Raw genomic sequence first — 18,854 nt, 5'->3', positions numbered from 1 at the left:
CCAACCAGCAGCGACCTCGCGCAACCAGGAAAAGGAACCGCCTGCCCACACGGGCGGCTCTGATTGGCCACGGGCTTAGCTCGAACGCCCGGGCGTGCGTCGTCACTTCCGCTGGGTCCGCCATCTTGTTCCCAGGGGCAGTTGGCGGAAGAGATCGTGCTCCCTGGCTCGCTGCTGTCCCTTGCGCCCGGCGTCCTCGCGGCTTGAGTTTGCTATCCGCCCCGGGCTCGGGGTCCGTGTGTCGGCGTCCCAGTTGCAGTCCCACGCTCGGCTGGGGCACAACGCGGCGGGCTCCCCGGCCCGACGGCCTTCCATGGAGTAGGTCCGGGACCGTTGTCCCGAAGAGCGCGGTCGAGCTTGGGCCTCCCCCTCCTCCCTCCCTCCTTCCTGCCGCGGCAACATGGCTAACAACAGCCCCGCGCTGACAGGCAACTCGCAACCGCAGCACCAGGCGGCCGCGGCCGTGGCCCAGCAGCAGCAGCCATGCGGCGGCGGCGGCGCCACCAAGCCGGCGGTATCGGGCAAGCAGGGCAATGTACTGCCGCTGTGGGGCAACGAGAAGACCATGAACCTCAACCCCATGATCCTCACCAACATCCTGTCGTCGCCTTACTTCAAAGTGCAGCTTTACGAGCTCAAGACCTACCACGAGGTGGTGGACGAGATCTACTTTAAGGTACGCAGCCCCTAGGCCCCTCGGTTTGGGGGTGAGTCCGCCAGAGCGGGTTGTCGGACACCGGTGGAAGCGCCCCCCCCCGAGACCCGAGGATTTTGGGGGGGGAGGGTGAAAGTTGGCGGAGGGAGAAGTGCGGCTCCTGGCTGGTTTGGGACGGGTCGGGCTAGGGCCGCCCTCTTTCTCCTTTCCAGGTTCCGTGGGTTCTTGGTTTTTGTTTTTTTTTCTTTTTTTTTCAAAAGCTGGGCGAGCCCGCCACAATCGATCTTTAACCTGCCCCAACCTCCTGCCTGTCCCCCAGGGAGCTGTTGGGCAAAAGGGCTAAGGGAGAGGAGAAAAGTATTACCAGAAGCCCGTCCAAGTTCACCATTTTAAAAATGACTCCCTTTTACCCGTGTCGACCAAGCACTAACTTGGTGGTGCTTCCGCTGGCCCTCGGGCCAGCGGCATTGCTGGAGTAATTACTTGCGTGTCGGCCCCGCGTTCTTCGTTAACTCTCCAACCCCGACCAGACTTGGTTAGTGTGCGTGTGTCGGGGTGGGGCGGGAGGGCTGAGGGTGGCGCGGTGTGCCGGTGCAGAGAGGTGTACAGAAGGCCTGGAAATGTTCCCAGCAGGAAGTCAGGAGTCGGAGGTCTCAGCCACCTGTGCATTGGGCATAATTAGAATCCTCTGGGCCCTGGGCTTCTGCGGCAGGGTCGGTGCTGGCTTGGCTGTGCTGGGGAGCTCACCTGGCGCCTCCTCACTGCACTCGTGTCTCAGTTCTTGTTTCGTTAGCAGGATTGACTCAGTCTTGCAGCGAGGCTCGGAGCAGCCCAGGGTCGCAGGTAGAGGTATGCACTATTAATCATGCTCAATCGCCATAAATGCATTTCCCTGGTTAAATGAATGGCTAATTAGGTTTTTTTTTTTTTTGGTTTGGTTTTGGGCCATTGATTTTGGTCTCACTGACTAGATTCTCCACTTCCTTGCAAATTAGGTAGTTAAAAAAAATACCTTCCAGGCCTCCGAAGTTAATTTATATTTTAATGAGTATTAATAGTCTTGATGTCTTTTAAGCATTTTTTTGCTAGAGCATGTAAAATAAAATACATCGAATTTTTCTTGTCTTGACACTTAGAAACTTGAGACACACCAAATATATTTTGTGTCATCTAAATATACATGTGGAGATGTTACCAAAAAGAAATTCTATATTTTATTTTACTTACTTTTCTCCCAGTTACATGTTTTGGTTAGAAATTTTTTGAGATACTAATTGCTTTTTATGGGAAAATCTTAACTTGGAGATAGAGATTACACCAGCCCTCTTGGTGTTCTCTTACAAAAGCTTGTTAATGTAGGTGTAACTGATAGAGTAGATGTTTGTAAAACTAACTTTTGGAAGGTAAGACCCTTTCAGTGTGGATATAGGATGATGAATAGTTGTTAGTTTATGCTGTTAACCTTGAAGAATTGGGTCCCTGCGCTTTTTGACAGGTTGTTTTAAACTATAGACTAATCTTTCAAGTTAATTTCAAATGTTGTATTTGGAGACCACTTTTTCCATTAGAGTATATTTAAATTCATTTTTAAAACTGAAATCTCAGGGGAAGGAGCAATGCCCCATGGATTAAGAGCATATATTCCCTTTGCATAGGACCTAAGTTCAGTTCACACCATCCACATTTAGTAGGTCACAACCTCCTTTTTGGCTTGTCCCCAGTTCCAGAGGATCAGACCCTTCTGGGCTCCACAGACCCACTCATGCACATAATTAAAAATAAAACCATAAAACATGACCTAAACTTATTATGAGTTTCTTTGGATCAAATAATCTCTGACGTTTATAGGCTTTCAGTTTTGCATTGTATCCACTCCTTTGGGTACCCTTTAAGGGATAGAAAGGGGTTGTGGCTCAATCCAAACTGGTACTGCATTTGCCCAACATGGACAAGGCCCTCGGTTCAGCTCCCCGCACTGGGGCTTTCACAGTTCAATTGTTGGGAACAGGAAAGAACTGCAGGAGCTGAGCAAAACAGCTTCAACTTAATGTAGGGTTTTTTGTGCTTCATTTTAAATATAGGAGTTTTGTTGTTTTTGTCTAAAGCCACTTGAAATGGAGTGTTACAGTGTATGGGCAGAAATAAAGAGCGGGGTTTATTAGTTTTAAGAAACAAAAACAGATCTAGTATTTTTTGGCTTGTCCGTTTCAGTGGTAGCTTTTTGCTATATTTTAGGTAAAGCTGTTTTCGTAAGGTGCTCCTTTAGCAGAGATGGTACAAATCATTGGTTACATTTGCTATGTGTTAATGACTTCACGCTTAGCTTTATTTTATACTCTGGGTTTGCAGTTAGGCAATATGATCTTGTGGCTTTGTGATTTTAATCTTTAAGAATGAACATGGTCCAGATGAAAACTAGAAATAAGAAGTCCCAAGCTAAATGTGGTAGTAATCCAAACACTTGAGAGGCAGAGGCAGGAGGATCTTGGTAAAGTTCTTAGCCAGCCTGGTCTAAGTAGTGAGATCCAGGCTACAGAGTGAGACGCCATCTCTCTCTCTCTCTCTCTCTCTCTCTCTCTCTCTCTCTCTCTCTCTCTCTCTCACACACACACACACGCACACACACACATATCCCGACCCCCCACCACAGGCCTTAAACAAGTACCTTATCTGCTACTGAGCAGCAGCAGCCCTAGAAAACATTTAATTTTGTGATGTGGATTTAAATACCCCATAAAACTGCACCATTTAGGAGGAATCTTAAAAGCTTTTTTCTTAGAGAACTTTTTTTAATTACATAAAAGATAAAATACTGCCAAATACTAATTTTTGCGAATGTAGGAAATTGTACAATTTTCCTGACCTCCTTGTGAGTATGACCTGTCTATACAGCTAGTTTAACGAGCTGTCTGCTTTGAAGACATGCCAGTTTTGTTAGTATTCTGTCTGAGCGGTTTCCCCAAAGATGGTTTATAATGTAGTGTGAGTACAGGGTGGTGTGGATAACACACTGCAGTGGCGCGACTCTTGGGGAGAGTTGCTCTTAATAAGCTGAGCTTGCTTTACTTGGAAGATTCAGAGTAGGAACGTTTGGTGTCTTCTTCTTTTTTATTTTCAGGTCACACATGTTGAGCCGTGGGAGAAAGGAAGCAGGAAGACAGCTGGCCAGACGGGGATGTGCGGAGGGGTAAGTAGAAGTACGTGCATTTTTTTTCCAGTTTTTCTGTCTGCTAAGTTTATAGGAAAGCTAGATGACAATTCATTGGCAGATCTTAGAAATTTTCAAAAATGTAAAATTCAAGTATTACTTTTTATACTCTATTTTTAAATCTAGATCATGGTATTGATATCTAAAACAAGCACAAATCGATGGATATTAAGTATCTGTTTATTAATTTTTATTAACTCTGTTTTCCTGTAAAGGTTCGAGGTGTTGGAACAGGAGGCATTGTTTCTACCGCTTTTTGTCTGTTATACAAATTATTCACCCTGAAGTTAACTCGAAAGCAAGTGATGGGTCTCATAACACATACAGACTCTCCGTATATTAGAGCCCTTGGATTTATGTATATAAGGTGAACATGCATTTATCTACATTTGTAAATGAGCATTTTATTTTAAATCCCATAAACTAATGTATTTTTTTCATGATCTTAGGTATACACAACCTCCTACAGACCTGTGGGACTGGTTTGAACCCTTCCTTGATGATGAGGAGGTATGTCAGAAGGCGGAATCGGCTTTCTTCGGTCACTCGGCTGTTGATCTTTGATTTGTTGGATTTAATGTCTTCAGAATTTTTGTAGATTTATTTCTTCAGTCCTACTTTTGGCATTATCCTTTTGCTGAGATTTGATGACTTTCCATGTTAGGTTAAATTTTTAAGTTATTTTAATGTTTTAAGAGTTCTCTGTTTTAATAACTTGAATAATAACCTTTTCTCTTCCAAATCACACTGTGCTGTGTTGATCCTAACTTGGACAGCTGTAGCGACTGTCTAAGGAGGTGGATGCAGTGGAGAAGGCACGTACTGCTGTGGCTGTGGGCATTTAAATCCACTGGAAGTTGGGGGTTTACGTGGCCCTTTTCAAATGGCAATATTCATATTTGCTTATAAGTTCAGAGCTACAAAGAGTTGGGATTGGCTTAAATGGCCTGACAATTATGCTTTTCCAAGGTGAGGAAATATAATTATTATAATTCTTTTCGAGCCAGATTACTCAGGGCAACCTCAGACCTGTAATCCAGTATACCACACAGGGTGTACTTTTTTAGAGACCCGGCTTAAAATTTTTAAAAACTTAATCATTCATACTCAATGTACATGGTTCTAGGCTTGAACCCCAACACTGCCCCCCCCAAAAGCCCACCACATTTCTTTTCCTTAGATTAGCATTTTAGGGTTTTTTTTAGTCTAAATCTGGTCACCATCTTAAGCCCTGAGACGAGAGAAGATTAAAATCATACCTGTATTAATTTATTCACTAATTGAAGACTATAGTGTTAGCATATACTCAGTTGTGAGCTTTATTATCAGTATATTTATTTTTATCACTATTTGTGTTGCAGAGTTTATATGGTATAGTTAACAGCTGCTTCTGTGAGGTCAAACAAATTTTGCTGCTTAGTGTGGCACACTTTCAATCCCTGCTCTTGGGAGACAAAGGCAGGTGGATTGCTGAATGTGGACCAGCTTGGTCTACATAGTAAATCCCAGACCACCCAGGATTATATAGGGAGACCTTGTCTTAAAAGAATTTTGTTATTGTTTGATGAATTCGTGCTTCTCATAAAAATTTCATTTTGGCCGGGCGATGGTGGCGCAAACCTTTAATCCCAGCACTCGGGAGGCAGAGGCAGTCGGATCTCTGTGAGTTCGAGTCCAGCCTGGTCTCCAAAGGGAGTTCTAGGACAGGCTCCAAAGCTACAGAGAAACCCTGTCTCAAAAAAACCAAAAAAAAATTTTAAAAAATTTTCATTTTGTTTAGATGCCCACCCTAAAAAAAAGTCACTAATGTAGGCAAAAGGAACTTTTTTTAAGACAAGGTCTTACATAACTTGGGTTGGCCTCAGGCTGCCTGATTCTGGCCTACTCCCTAATGCAAGGTTACAGAGCCCAGCAGTGCTGGTTATTTTCCTTTCCTGGTTTTGGCTGTTTGTTTCAAAGACTCCAGTGAGGTGAAGATCATAATTGTTAAACTTTTCTTTTTTGGTTGGTTGTTTTTTGTTTTGGGTTGGGGGGGCAGGTTTTGAGAGGACTGGGTTCCTCTGTGCAACAGCCCTGGCTGTCTTGGAACTCACTCTGTAGGCTAGGCTGGCCTCAAACTCACAGAGATCCGCCTGCCTCTGCCTTTGGAGTGCTGAGATAAAAGGTGTGCACCACCATCACCACCTGGTTTATATTAGTTTTTGTTTTGTTTTTGGTTGGTTCTTTTGCTTTTGTTAAGAATAAAGCACTTCAAAAAGGCATGTCATTTTTTTAAGCTGTATTAGATTTCTGAATGTTTCTGATTTATCTGTTCTATATTGTATTTACAAGCCTGAGGTCCTCTGTTTGAGCTAACGTATGTTTTCTTCTTTAGATATCTGCAGCGATTATATTTGGAAATACTGTATATCTGAACACTTAAATGTGTGTGAGTGCAAGCAGTTTTACCTTTAGCTCTTGTTTTCCTGTTTAGATAACAAATCTCACTTTCCTTGTGTGCTTGCACTATAGGTTTGGGACTGACAATAGCTGACTAACATGTCCTGAGCTGTGAGAGGGCATAGCAAGAAGGCCTTCATGCGGTAATGACCCTTTTCAGAGACAATGGTCATCATGGATTATGCGTTTCCAATTATTTGTTCATTTATTTATTTTGTACATAACTTTAGAAACCTCACTGCTTCATGGCAGTTGGTTTGCTATTGCTTCCAGTTTTAGCAGGGCTTCATTTTGTATTGCAGCTGTTAGAAGATAACCTTTAGACAGGAATTATCTGAAAGTAGTTCCTACATAGCTAGGTTTCAGTGCTAGGTATGATATGTGCAAATGTGTCCTCAAGTGTAGGTGTGTGGAATATAAATTTAAATCACTTGTTCCACATAGTTTAGCAATGTAGGGGGTTTTTTCATATTTTTCATTAATGAGTGAGTCAGTTCCCTTTATGCCCAAGAGGCTGCAGGGTTTGTTCTCACCTGCATGTATACAATTAGCCCAAATATTCTTCATTCATTGCCAGATTAGGATACAGAAATTAAAATTTTTCTATTAGTTTTTTATACTTGATTCCAAAGATGGTAAAAAGATTTTTTTTTCTTTTTTAGTGTTCACGTATATGTTGAGATAACGGATTTTTTTTTTAACCAGTAGGGTGTCTTTTATGTTTCATAGGACCTAGATGTGAAAGCTGGCGGAGGCTGCGTAATGACCATTGGAGAGATGCTTCGCTCCTTTCTCACAAAGCTGGAGTGGTTCTCTACATTGTTTCCAAGAATCCCAGTTCCAGTTCAGAAGAATATTGATCAACAGATTAAGACCCGGCCTAGGAAGATTAAAAAAGATGGCAAGGAAGGGGTTGAGGAGATAGACAGACATGTTGAGCGCCGGCGATCCAGGTGATGTGGACTACCATTTTTTAAGATGGGCCTGTGCAAAGTTGGTGATTCCTGGGGAGTGATAAGTTCTTAGGATATGTTTGTTTTGTTACTATCCTTCCAAAAATGGTGGTTTTTCTTCCATCACATTTTCAGTAAAATTGTGTGTCTATACTGAGAACAGTTCATTTATTTTCTTGTACCCCTTTGCTGCTTAGCATTGACATAGAAATAGTTGCTAAGCAAGCACTCTACCCCAAATTATACCTGTCCAAATATTTGGTGTGTATGTGAGGTGTTGAAATTTTTAGAGTATATTTGTTTGGTTCTTGTGTGCTGAGTACTGGAGAATGTTTGTTACTGAATGTTGGTTCCAATGGCTCGGCAGAGTATCAGGCAAGTGTCTACTGAACTGCAAATACCCTATCCCTTACAATGTTTTATTTACTCTGGTTTCTTCCTTCCGTTTTCTTAGGTCTCCAAGGAGATCACTGAGTCCACGGAGATCTCCAAGAAGATCCAGAAGTAGAAGTCATCACCGGGAGGGCCATGGATCTTCTAGTTTTGACAGAGAATTAGAAAGAGAGAAAGAACGGCAGCGACTAGAGCGGGAAGCCAAAGAGAGAGAGAAGGAAAGGCGAAGATCCCGAAGTATTGATCGGGGGTTAGAGCGCAGGCGCAGCCGGAGTAGGGAAAGGCATAGAAGTCGCAGTCGAAGTCGTGATAGGAAAGGGGATAGAAGAGACAGGGATCGGGAAAGAGAGAAAGAAAATGAGAGAGGTCGAAGACGAGATCGAGATTATGATAAAGAGAGAGGAGAAAGGGACCGGGAGAGATCGAGAGAGCGCTCCAAGGAGCAGAGGAGTAGGGGTGAGGGAGAGGAGAAGAAGCACAAAGAAGACAAGGAGGATAGGCGACACAGAGACGACAAAAAAGATGCCAAGAAAAAACACAGCAGAAGTAGAAGCAGAGAAAGGAAACACAGAAGTAGAAGCAGAAGCAGAAATGCAGGGAAACGGAGCAGGAGCAGGAGCAAAGACAAGTCAAGCAAACATAAAAACGAAAGCAAAGAAAAGTCAAATAAAAGAAGTAGAAGTGGCAGTCAAGGAAGAACTGGCAGTGTTGAAAAATTGAGAAAACGAGAACACAGCCCTAGCAAAGAGAAGTCTAGAAAGCGCAGCCGAAGCCAAGACCGCTCCCACAAGAGAGATCATGGGGATGGCAAGGACCAGTCAGACAGACAGGATCATCAGAGGAGCCAGAGTGTAGAGCCGGAGAGCCAAGAAAGAGAACATAAAAACAAAGATGAGACTGTGTGAAGATTTTGTAAAATTGGATCACATTGAATCCTATAAATGTTGATTAAATTCTGCTTTTTTTCCCCCAAGTTAAGATTGTGCAGTAGTTATGCACTCTTTGAGCTCCCTGTAGGCTGTGTTTTCATTTCTTTTTGTGTAGGGAAGTGCCTTTGTAATCCCATATATTGCATTGTTTTCACCCAGTTGAGTTGACACATGATGCACAGATTGTTCTTGCATTTTGTTTGTTTTTAAAATGTACAGTCTGTACATATGTCCTGAAAATGTTTTAATTCCTTTGGCATGGTTGCCATGTTGGTTAAATTTGTATAAGGCAATAAACTGCCACTAATTCTATTTTGTTTTGTAGGTGTGGGATTATGGTTGTGTACTGAAGTTAGCATGGCTGTGCTTTTCATAATAGAATGCTAAAGACTTTGGGAATGGATCTTGGATGTTTGTTTTAGGAGAATTATGTGCTTTCGGTATACATGAAGGCAACAGTTGTAGGGTTAACATTCTTGTCCACTGTATATTACCTTGGAAGCTCTTGTTCATATGTTATACTTAATATTCTCCACAGCTAATGTTAGAGAAGATTTATGAGAGGTTTAAATTAGGCTGTGATTCGATCAAAAGTCCTTTTAGCATTCTACCTCAAAGGGACATTGTTAGTATGCCTAAAGTTTATTCACCGAGTTTCTTTTTTAAAAAATACATTGACATGTGCTTTTCCCCTCCTTGAATTCTTTCTCAGATTTTAAAAGTACTATATTAAAAAGCCGTGTAAAGCCTGGCATTGCAGCAGCCCTATACTAACAAGTGATGGGGAGAGGGTGGGGCACGCGGGCAGAGAAGCATTCAAGCCTCAAGCTTCCAAAGCATTTTTATAAATGGAGAATACTTAAATTATGAAACAGCTTGATATAGTATCCTTTTTTTAAAATTGAAAACTTTTTTTATTGATGAAGACTGCTGTTTGAGTTTTTAAACTTAATCTAGGAACAGTATAACAGTAATGCAGTGCTGCGTTATTTAAGACTATCAGCAGATTATTTGATAGATTGTTCTTATGACTTGTATTCTGATTTCAGAAAACCATCATGAGTATGGAATAAATACTGGATTAAATCCTTTATCCTGGGTGTTGGCTTCCCCGCATTTGTTAACATGTAAGGAAAAGCATTGTGGAAACTGGTAAAATGTCTGCGGTTTTGTGAAGGGACTATCTTGAGCAAAAGTGTCTTAAAACAAATGTGTAGCTCAGGTTGTAAAGGTGCTTGCAACCAAGCCAGCCAGCCAGATCTGAGTTCATACTGTCATGGAAGGAGAGACCTCTGGCTTCAACCCTATCCTGTGCACATGTGCCCTGTACACTTTATTTATTCTTTGTATATTAGGATTTCATGTGCTGTGCCCTATCTTACTAGAATTCTTAATGACAGGGGAGTGTTTGCTTTGTCTACGTCAAAAGTAATTGTTGACTTTATACTTGGATTGTTTGTATGAACGCCATTTTTTTTAAAGTTCTGTTTTGTAGAACAAACTGGATCAAAAGAATGTTGGGATTGTCTTAGCCCACTGGCTGTTTTGGCCAATTGAGGAATACTCAGTTTACTTTACAAAAGTGTGGAGCAGGAGACAGTTGTACCAACTACGTTTAAGAAGAAATACTCATGGAGGAAATGCTCTACTTAAAAAAAAAAAATCTAGTCATGTTTCACACTGAGCAGCTAGTCCGTTATGACTAGAAATTAAAGGTCAGCAGGATGGTTCCATGGATGCTGCCGAGCCTGCCAACCTGAGTGAACTTAGAACCCGCGAGGTGTCCTCTGCCCTCTGCCCACACACAAAAAAAAACTATTAAGTCAGCTTTACATTAAATTCAATTTTTTTATATTACAATGATGGGGAATGTAACCCTGGGCTACATGATAAGGAAGTGTTCTCACTGAGCCTTTGAGCATGCTGGTACTGCTATATTTGAAGTGTGTAGTGCTATGTTGTAGGCAGAATGAGGAAAACCGAAAAAAACGAGTCTCATGAAATGTTAGCAAAGGATGCCCTCAGTAGGTCTGAGAACATAATGAATGCCATTGTTACATGTATGCCTGCCTGTTTTACTTGGAGAGTGGCTTCCTATGATGAAAAGACAAGTTGGCGCCAAAAGAGGCATTGATGATTTCTTGGAACCTGGGGAAGTTGGAAGAGTGCTTTAATGGGGGCTAATGCAGATCTGGGCACTAGGTAGGGGTGCATACCTTTAATTCTAGCACTGGGAGGCAAGGCAGGCCAGCCTGCTCTACAGGACAACCAGGAGTACACAGTACTGTATCTCAAAAAAGCTGAGAAAAATAACAGCTTAATAAGCACACAAAGGGGAATCCCACATCACCTCCCCTTTTCTGTTTAAATAAAAAGGAAGGTTTTAACTGTAACATAGTAAAATTACATAGAACAGTTATCAAGAATTAGTTATACCTATTTTATCATAACTAAGGAAAATGATAAAAATTACTATGATCAACTCCATCAAAGACTCCAGAAGGATGTATTATTACCTATGTTAACAGGAAGTGCATTGTAAGCAACTTCCAAAACTCTAGAAATGACAGAGACATCTCACTGCCTGGACAGTTACCCAAAGTTCTTCTGTATTGTTGGGGCATCCAATCTTTAGCCTACAGGCCCCATTGTATCCAACAAACTTACATGAAGCAGGAAATTTCAAAGACAGTTTTGCCTATATTGGCAGTTTGTCAGTCACTTTTTTCTGTGCCCTGTAGAATGTCTAGCAGACTCTTTAATGAAGCAGGACCCCCAAAGTATTATCTCACCTTTAGGCAAGTTCAGCAGTCATTTATCTGTGGGTCCTGCATATCCAGTTTATCAAACAGTCCAGGCAAGAGTAGTTTCTTGCCCCTCCCACTTCTCCCATCTCCTGCAGGTCTCCTTTGTACCCCTAGCCAGTTTTACTTTTTTCTTCCACATCAAATACACAAGCTTGAATTTTCTACACAAAGCGAGATTGGCTTAATTCACTCATTGTGGTTACGCTCAATTACTTCATAGCCTGTAAAACCCGTAACTTCATTTTTATGGCTGAAAAACACCCCATTGTCTATATAGACTGTGCTTTCTTCCATACGTCAGTGTTTGGACACCCAGGTTAGATCCACAGCTTAGCGATTGGGAAACCAGTTGCAGTGAGCACTGGTGTGTGAGGTTTTCTGATATGTTGACTTTGGCAGACCACCAACGTCTGTATTTCCTACTTATTACTCTAATATCCCATCTAATCATGATTTGATTCCCTGGATCTTCCAGTCTGTCGCCCTGTCAGCTTTCTACTGTCCAGTAGCCCCATCTCAGCCGTCAGTGTAGTGAATTAGTGCAAGCCTCACTTCCTTGTTTACCTACTTTAGTCTCAACTGTCCCATAGCATAAACCACTTCCTGGTAAACGTCTTTGACTCCTAGGTGACGTCTCTTCTAGCATGTCTCTTCCTAGTTGTTTAATGATACCTAGACACAAATTAAATACAGCTCCCAGCCTGCTCTGAGTCTGTACACAAACGACTGAAGAAAAGACAATAATACTGACTGGTGTCTATTTCATTAAATACCAAATCAGTCGTGACCGGTCAAAGAGGCAGGAAAAGTACACCTGGGCAGAGAATCCAATAGGAGAATAGGGCTTAATCCTTCCAGATAGAGTGTATACCCTAAGGCAGTGAGGACGATTCCACTGTATCCCACGCAAGGAAAGCAAATGAAATGGGCCTTGAACCAAGAATGGCTGCAGAAGTGGCCTTTTTGATCATCACTACCAGGGGGTGACCTTTCCACCTCTGGAACTCTGGACATGCATGCACTTAGGTTGCTTCTCTTGCAATACCCCATCCCTAGTGGATGCCATGGTGTGTTACCCAGAACCCCTCACTAGAACTGTCCTGGATTCAGGAAAGGGGTCCTGCTAATCCTTCATCCATCAGTCACTGGATGAGTTTGGGGGTGTGTGGCTTTGAATAAGGAAGTCTCCATCAGTCGACTTAGGTTGCTTCTCTTGCAATACCCCATCCCTAGTGGATGCCATGGTGTGTTACCCAGAACCCCTCACTAGAACTGTCCTGGATTCAGGAAAGGGGTCCTGCTAATCCTTCATCCATCAGTCACTGGATGAGTTTGGGGGTGTGTGGCTTTGAATAAGGAAGTCTCCATCAGTCGACAGCAGGTCAGAGAAAGACTATCAGAGCTCATAGGCGCTGATACTCCCTGTCACTGGGCAGTGAGTGCCCACAGTGTCCTGACCAAGCCCTTGGCCTCCCAGAGTTCTTCCTGAATTTGTATAAACTAGCACCGTATCCTTCAGTACTGCCCCATCACTCTGATCTATTTTCCCTTTCAATGTTTCACGACACTGGGCATATTTTATCACCGTAGCTGTTTCTTTCGGTCTTCCTCTACTAAAGTCTGTGCTCAGTGAGAGCGGAGCCGCCATTCCCTTAGATCTGTAGCCTGATATCCAGAACAGTTCTGGTGTGAAGTAGTTCCTCCGCACGTTCTTATTGAATACACAGTTGAAACTCCCTAGCTTCATCGTAGTCATGGAAGGGTCAGCAGAGGAGCCTGGGATGCTGCAGTTAGACTGGCTTTGCTTTGAGACAGGTCTCATGTGGTTGACCTAAATTCACCATGTTGAAGCTCATCTTGAGTAGTTGATCTTCCTACCTCCATTTCTCCAGTACTGGGAATATAGGGTATACCACCATGCCTATCTAGACTGATCTTTTTGACTTTTTTTAAGTGTGTGTGTGTGTGTGTGTGTGTGTGTGTGTGTGTGTGTGTGTGTGTGTGTGTGTAAAGGCCACGGTGTGCATGTGGAGGTCAGAGAACGACTTGGAGGCATCAGATCTATTATTTAGATTCTGAAACTTAACTCAGGTCCTCAGGCTTGAAGGTAGAGCTTTTACCCTACCGAGGCATCTCGCTAGCCCCAAACCGATTTTATTTAGTATAACTGACTGTGCTAGTTAATAATTGTCAGCTTGAGTGGATCTAGAATCACCTGGAACACAAACTTACTGATACCGCCACGGTTTAATCGTTCTAATTGCAGACATCTAATAAGTATGTAGTGGTGTTTCATTGTCCCGATGTGCATTCTCCGGATCATTAATGATGCTCAGAATCTGGGTTGTGTGGGGCTCACACCAAGCTAGGCAAATGCTCTAACCCAGAGCTAAACCGTAGTCCTGTTTCTGTTTTCAGGGTTTCATTACGGAGCCCAGGATGAGCTGCAGTGGCCTTAAGTGTGCATTTCCCTGCCTCTCCCTCCTCAATACTAGCATGGCAGGTATGTGCAGCTCTTGATTTATTTGAGACATAGTGTTGTTGTGTGGCCCAAGCTGGTTTCGATTTCATGATCCTCCTGTCTGGAATTACAGGTGTATTCCAGCATATGTATCACTACTTTTTATTTAAATTATTTACTTAAAATATATGTGTATATTATGTAATGTGTGGGCATGTGTGCTGGTTGTTTTTTTGTTTGTTTGTTTGTTTGTTTGTTTTTGGTAAACTAGGAAACCTCGAGATTGGCCTAAAGGCGAGTCTAAGGGTTTTTCTTCCTTCCTTCCTTCCTTCCTTCCTTCCTTCCTTCCTTCCTTCCTTCCTTCCTTCCTTCCTTTTTACTTCCTTTCAAATTTATTATTTATTTTTTAAAAAAATGATCTTTTGTCATTTTGCATACCTATCCCAGTTCCTGCTCCCTCCCCTCTCTCTGCTCCCCCCCCCCACTCCTCAGAGAGGGTAAGGTTTCCCATGGGGAGTCAACAAAGTCTGACACATCACTTTGAGGCAGGACCAAGGCCCTCCTCACTATATTTAGACTGAGCAAGGTATCCCTCCAAAATGGATGGTCTCCAAAAGCCAGTTTAAGAACTAGGAAATAGCCGGGCGATGGTGGCGCACGCCTTTAATCCCAGCACTCGGGAGGCAGAGGCAGGCGGATCTCTGTGAGTTCGAGACCAGCCTGGTCTACAGAACTAGTTCTAGGACACAGAGAAACCAAAGCCACAGAGAAACCCTGTCTCGAAAAAACCATAAAAAAAAAAAAAGAACTAGGAAATAGGGGCTGGAGAGATGGCTCAGTGGTTAAGAGCACTGACTGCTCTTCCAGGGGTCCTGAGTTCAATTCCCAGCAACCATATGGTGGCTCACAGCCATCTGTAATGAGACCTGGCACCCCTTCTGGCTTGCGGGTACATATGGAAGGAATGCTGTGCACATACTAAATAAATAAATAAATATATAAAAAAAAAAGAACTAGGAAATAAACCCTGGTCCCATTTTCCATGGCCTCACAGACTGCCCCAGCCATACAAGTGTCTCCCACATTCAAAGGGCCTAGTTTGGTCCTGTGCTGGTTCCCCCACTATCAGTCTGGAGTCAGTGAGCTCCCTCTAGCTCAGGTCATGTGGGTGTCCCCAGCATGGTCTTCACTGCTTTGCTCCTATTCTTGCTCCTCCCTCTCTTCAGCTGGTCTCCAGAAGCTTGGCCAGTGCTTAGCTGTGGATCTCTGCATCTGCTTCTATCAGTTACTGGATGAAGTTTCTATGATACCAATGGGGTAGTCATCAATCTGATTACAAGGGAAGGCCAGTTCAGGCACCCTCTCCACTATTGCTTAGGGCCTTAGCTGGGGCCATCCTGTGGATTCCTGGGAATTTCCCTAGTACCAGGTTTCTCGCTAGCCCCATAATGGCTCCCTCAATCAAGATATCTCTTTCCTTGTTCTCCAACTCTGTCCTTCCTCCATCTCAACCATCCCGTTCCCTCATGTTCTCCCCCTCCCTCCCCGTCCCCTTCCCTTTTCCTTCCACCCCCTACCCCGCCCCCATTTCCAAGTTTCAGGAGATCCTGTCTATTTCCCCTTCCCAGAGGGATCCATGTCTCTTAGGGTTCTCCTTGTCTGGGTTTGTGGATTATAGGCTGGTTGTCCTTTGCTTTACATCTAATATCCACTTAGGAGTGAACACATATTGTGTTTGCCTTTCTGGGTCTGGCTTATCTCACTCAGGATGGTCTTTTTTTAAAAAAAAAATATTTGTTTGTTTGTTTATTTATTTATTATGTATACAATATTCTGTCTGTGGTGCACGCCAGAGGAGGGCACCAGACCTCATTACAGATGGTTGTGAGCCACCATGTGGTTGCTGGGAATTGAACTCAGGACCTTTGTAAGAGCAGGCAATGCTCTTAACCTCTGAGCCATCTCTCCAGCCCCTAGGATGGTCTTTTCTAGTTCCATCCATTTGCATGCGAATTTCAAGATGTCTTTTTTTTTTTTTTAATGCTGAGTAGTACTCCATTGTGTAAATATATTTAAGGTCATTTTCTTCTGCTGCTTCTGGGTTAGGATGTTGAGGTCTTCCTGTTATAGGACCACTAGGTTCAGGTGTTGCCATGTTGTTCTTTAGGTTGATGACTGTTTTCTTGCATCAGTACCTACCCATCTCTTCCTCTAAGGGGTGCAGGTGGGGCCTGTGGCTTAGGTGGTCATTCTTCCTCCTCATGCAGGCCAGGCCGAGCTTCTGGTAGTCGCTGGTATGGCTCTGGGGGCTCCTCTCCAGGTGCAGTCAGGGCCAAGGTAAGGGTGGTAGTAGGTGCAGTGGGGGACGGTTGCAGGTATGTGAGGCAGCTGCTCTGGGGTCTCTGGGATTTGGTGGTTGGGGGGGGGCACAGAATGTTCCTCCATGGACTAGGGCCTAGAATGCAGGGCCCTCCAGCTGTAGATCCAGTCACTCACCTCTCCAGGAGAAGTAGGGTCAAGACTCCAGAGATGCAGCTGGAGATGACAGCAAGTGTGGAGGGTTGCTCCCAGCTCTCTGGAGCTCCGCTGGATGGGGGTGGGGCATGGGATGTAAACTCTGGGGACTGGGGTCTAAAGAGCAGGGCCCTCCAGCAGGGAACACAGACACTCACCTCTCCAGGGGCAGTCAGAACCAAGCTATGGAGTGTTTTCTTGATTAATTATTAATGTGGAAGGACCCGGTCCCCTGTGGGCAGTGTCACTGATGGACAGGAGCCCATGGATGGTATAAGACATAGGATGCTTCCAGGACAGGCTCCAAAGCTACAGAGAAACCCTGTCTCGGAAAACAACAACAACAACAACAACAAAACAAGAAATAGGATGAGCAGGCAGTGGCGCAAGCCTTTAATCCCATCACTCAGGAGGCAGAAGCAGGCTGATCTCTGTGAGTTCCAGGACACCCAAGGCTACACAGAGAAACCTTGTCCCAAAAAGGAAAAAATAAATAAATAAAACGAAAGCAGATTGAGCAAGCCATGTGGAAGGAGCCAATAAGAATTGCTTCCCCGTGGTCCCTGCTTCAGTTCCTGCCTCCAGGTTTCTGTCTTGGCCTCCCTTGACGAGACACAGTCGTGTGGGACTGTAAGCCAGATAAACCCTCACCTCCCCGAGTTACCTTTGATCATGGTGTTTATTACAACAATAGAAAGCCACCTGGACCCCATGCTTGCCATGGCCTATGCGTGGCAACCGGACAACAGCTTTGTGGAGGTGCTTTTCTTCTCTCACCTTTACACGGGTTCTGGAGAGCCAACTCAGGCAATCAGGCTTCCTGGCAAGCGGCTCTAACTGCTGAGCCAGCTCACCAGCCCTCAGTTGTTCTCTTATCGGGTGTTGAGAGTAGTTCACACCTGTGCTCACACACACACATTTTAAAAAAAAGAAAATCTTTGCCTAACTCAAGATCATAAATATTTCCTTCTACACACTTTGTCGTTCCTGATATATTTTCAAGGTTTTGAGTCTACTTTGATTAATAGAGTAATAATTTGGGGGGAACTCAGTCCTACTATGTTTCCCAGGCTGGTCTCAAACTCATGGACTCAATAGATGCTTCTGCCTTCTGAGTAGCTGAGACTAAAAATGAATGCCCTCACATCTGGCTTGAGTCCATTTAGTTATGTGTTTTTAGTCTTTAAAACTTTTATTTTTAATTCAAATTATGTGCATGGATATTTTGCCCGCGTGTGTGTTCCCTGCGTGTGCCTGGTGCCCACAGCCAGAAGATGACACACAACGCCCTGAAACTTGGGTGTTTTGTCAGCTGCCATGTGGGTGCTGGGAACTGAACCTGGGTCCTTTGCAAGAGCAGCCAGTGCTCTTAACTGCTTATATTATAAAACTACACCGGTTCCGTTCCGCAGTCTACATGTTCTGTGCTACGGGAACTAGGCAGAAGGTTTAAAAACACACAAACACAGACAGAGACAGACAGACAGACGGGACCACGGGGACATCCTTGAGACAAGAATGCCCACTTTATTGTGCTCAGGGGCAGTTTCTATAGGGCTCTGGCCACGCTCCAGCTCTCGGGATCTTTCAGCTGCAGACCCACCAGCCTGTCATCGGGGTCTCGTGCTCAGAGCAGCTGCAGGCTGCTCGGAGCAGAGGAAACAAGATGTTTACAAGAAATTCAGGGTTTGGTGGTCCGCAGTCCCCAACAGCTGCTAACCCATCTCTGCAGACCAAAGTCTTGTTTGTTTGTGTTTGTGTGTTTGTTTTAAGACAGTGTCTCACGTCGTGCAGGCTGGCCTCAAACCATGTCATTGAGGACTTCGGAATGTCCTTCCCTAGCAGATGGAGCTAAACTGATCTCTCTGAGACCGTGAGCCAGAACCATCCTTCTCGCTCTTAAACTGTTTTTGTCAGGTCTTTTGGCCATAATGGCAAAAAGATGACTAATATATCCACAATCTAACTAACACACTAGCATCAACTAAAGCAGAAAAATGAGACAGGAATCCTGAGCTTAAAATCAATCACCGCATCAGCAGTTTCTCTACAGCTCTGTAAATTTGTTTTTGTTTTTTGGAGACAGGCTTCTGGCTGTTCTCGAACTCACGATGTAGACCAGGCTGGCCTTGAACTCACAGAGATCCACACGCCTCTGCCTGCTGGGAGTAAAGGCTTGAACCACTATAACCAGAGTAAAATTTATTAAAAGGAGAGCATTGTACATAGTTCCTTGAAACTAAGGTTACAGGAGCTTCTTTGGCCCTCCTGGCATTGCTTCCTCGGGCTCTTTTTTTCGGTCTTTGCAGTCAGTACCTGTTCCTGCCAGTCCCCAGTGTCTCTCATTACAGGTGAGCCCTACACACAGAGAGACTTCCAGAGTCTGTTCCCAGTGTTGCCAGCCCCACAGCCCTGCGACCTTCAGTGCTGTGCTTCTGGGAGCCAAAGAGGAGCCAGATCACAGTGTATGCTATGTGAGCCCTGTGTCTAACAGG

General features: G+C 44.0%; 1 protein-coding gene across 1 annotated transcript; it reads left to right on the top strand.

The window, feature by feature from the left end:
* The first annotated feature begins 400 nt into the window (after positions 1-400).
* On the top strand, positions 401-9,670 carry Prpf38b (pre-mRNA processing factor 38B). The gene is made up of 6 exons (XM_005367907.3): positions 401-676; positions 3,774-3,842; positions 4,079-4,230; positions 4,313-4,373; positions 7,032-7,255; positions 7,710-9,670. The coding sequence occupies exons 1-6, from the start codon at positions 401-403 to the stop codon at positions 8,551-8,553; spliced, it is 1,626 nt and encodes a 541-aa protein (XP_005367964.1). The 3' UTR covers positions 8,554-9,670.
* Positions 9,671-18,854: the final 9,184 nt, after the last annotated feature.

The sequence above is a fragment of the Microtus ochrogaster genome, unplaced genomic scaffold (genome assembly GCF_000317375.1).
Source record: "Microtus ochrogaster isolate Prairie Vole_2 unplaced genomic scaffold, MicOch1.0 UNK25, whole genome shotgun sequence".
Lineage (NCBI taxonomy): Eukaryota > Metazoa > Chordata > Mammalia > Rodentia > Cricetidae > Microtus > Microtus ochrogaster.
Note: the sequence above shows the minus strand (reverse complement) of the source record. Positions and strands in the feature narration are given on the sequence as shown.

Coding starts and splice junctions, on each gene's coding strand:
- Prpf38b (XM_005367907.3), top strand. CDS start 401: ATGGCTAACAACAGCCCCGCGCTGACAGGCAACTCGCAACCGCAGCAC. Junction 677..3,773: donor TGGACGAGATCTACTTTAAG/GTACGCAGCCCC, acceptor TTTTATTTTCAG/GTCACACATGTTGAGCCGTG. Junction 3,843..4,078: donor AGACGGGGATGTGCGGAGGG/GTAAGTAGAAGT, acceptor TTTCCTGTAAAG/GTTCGAGGTGTTGGAACAGG.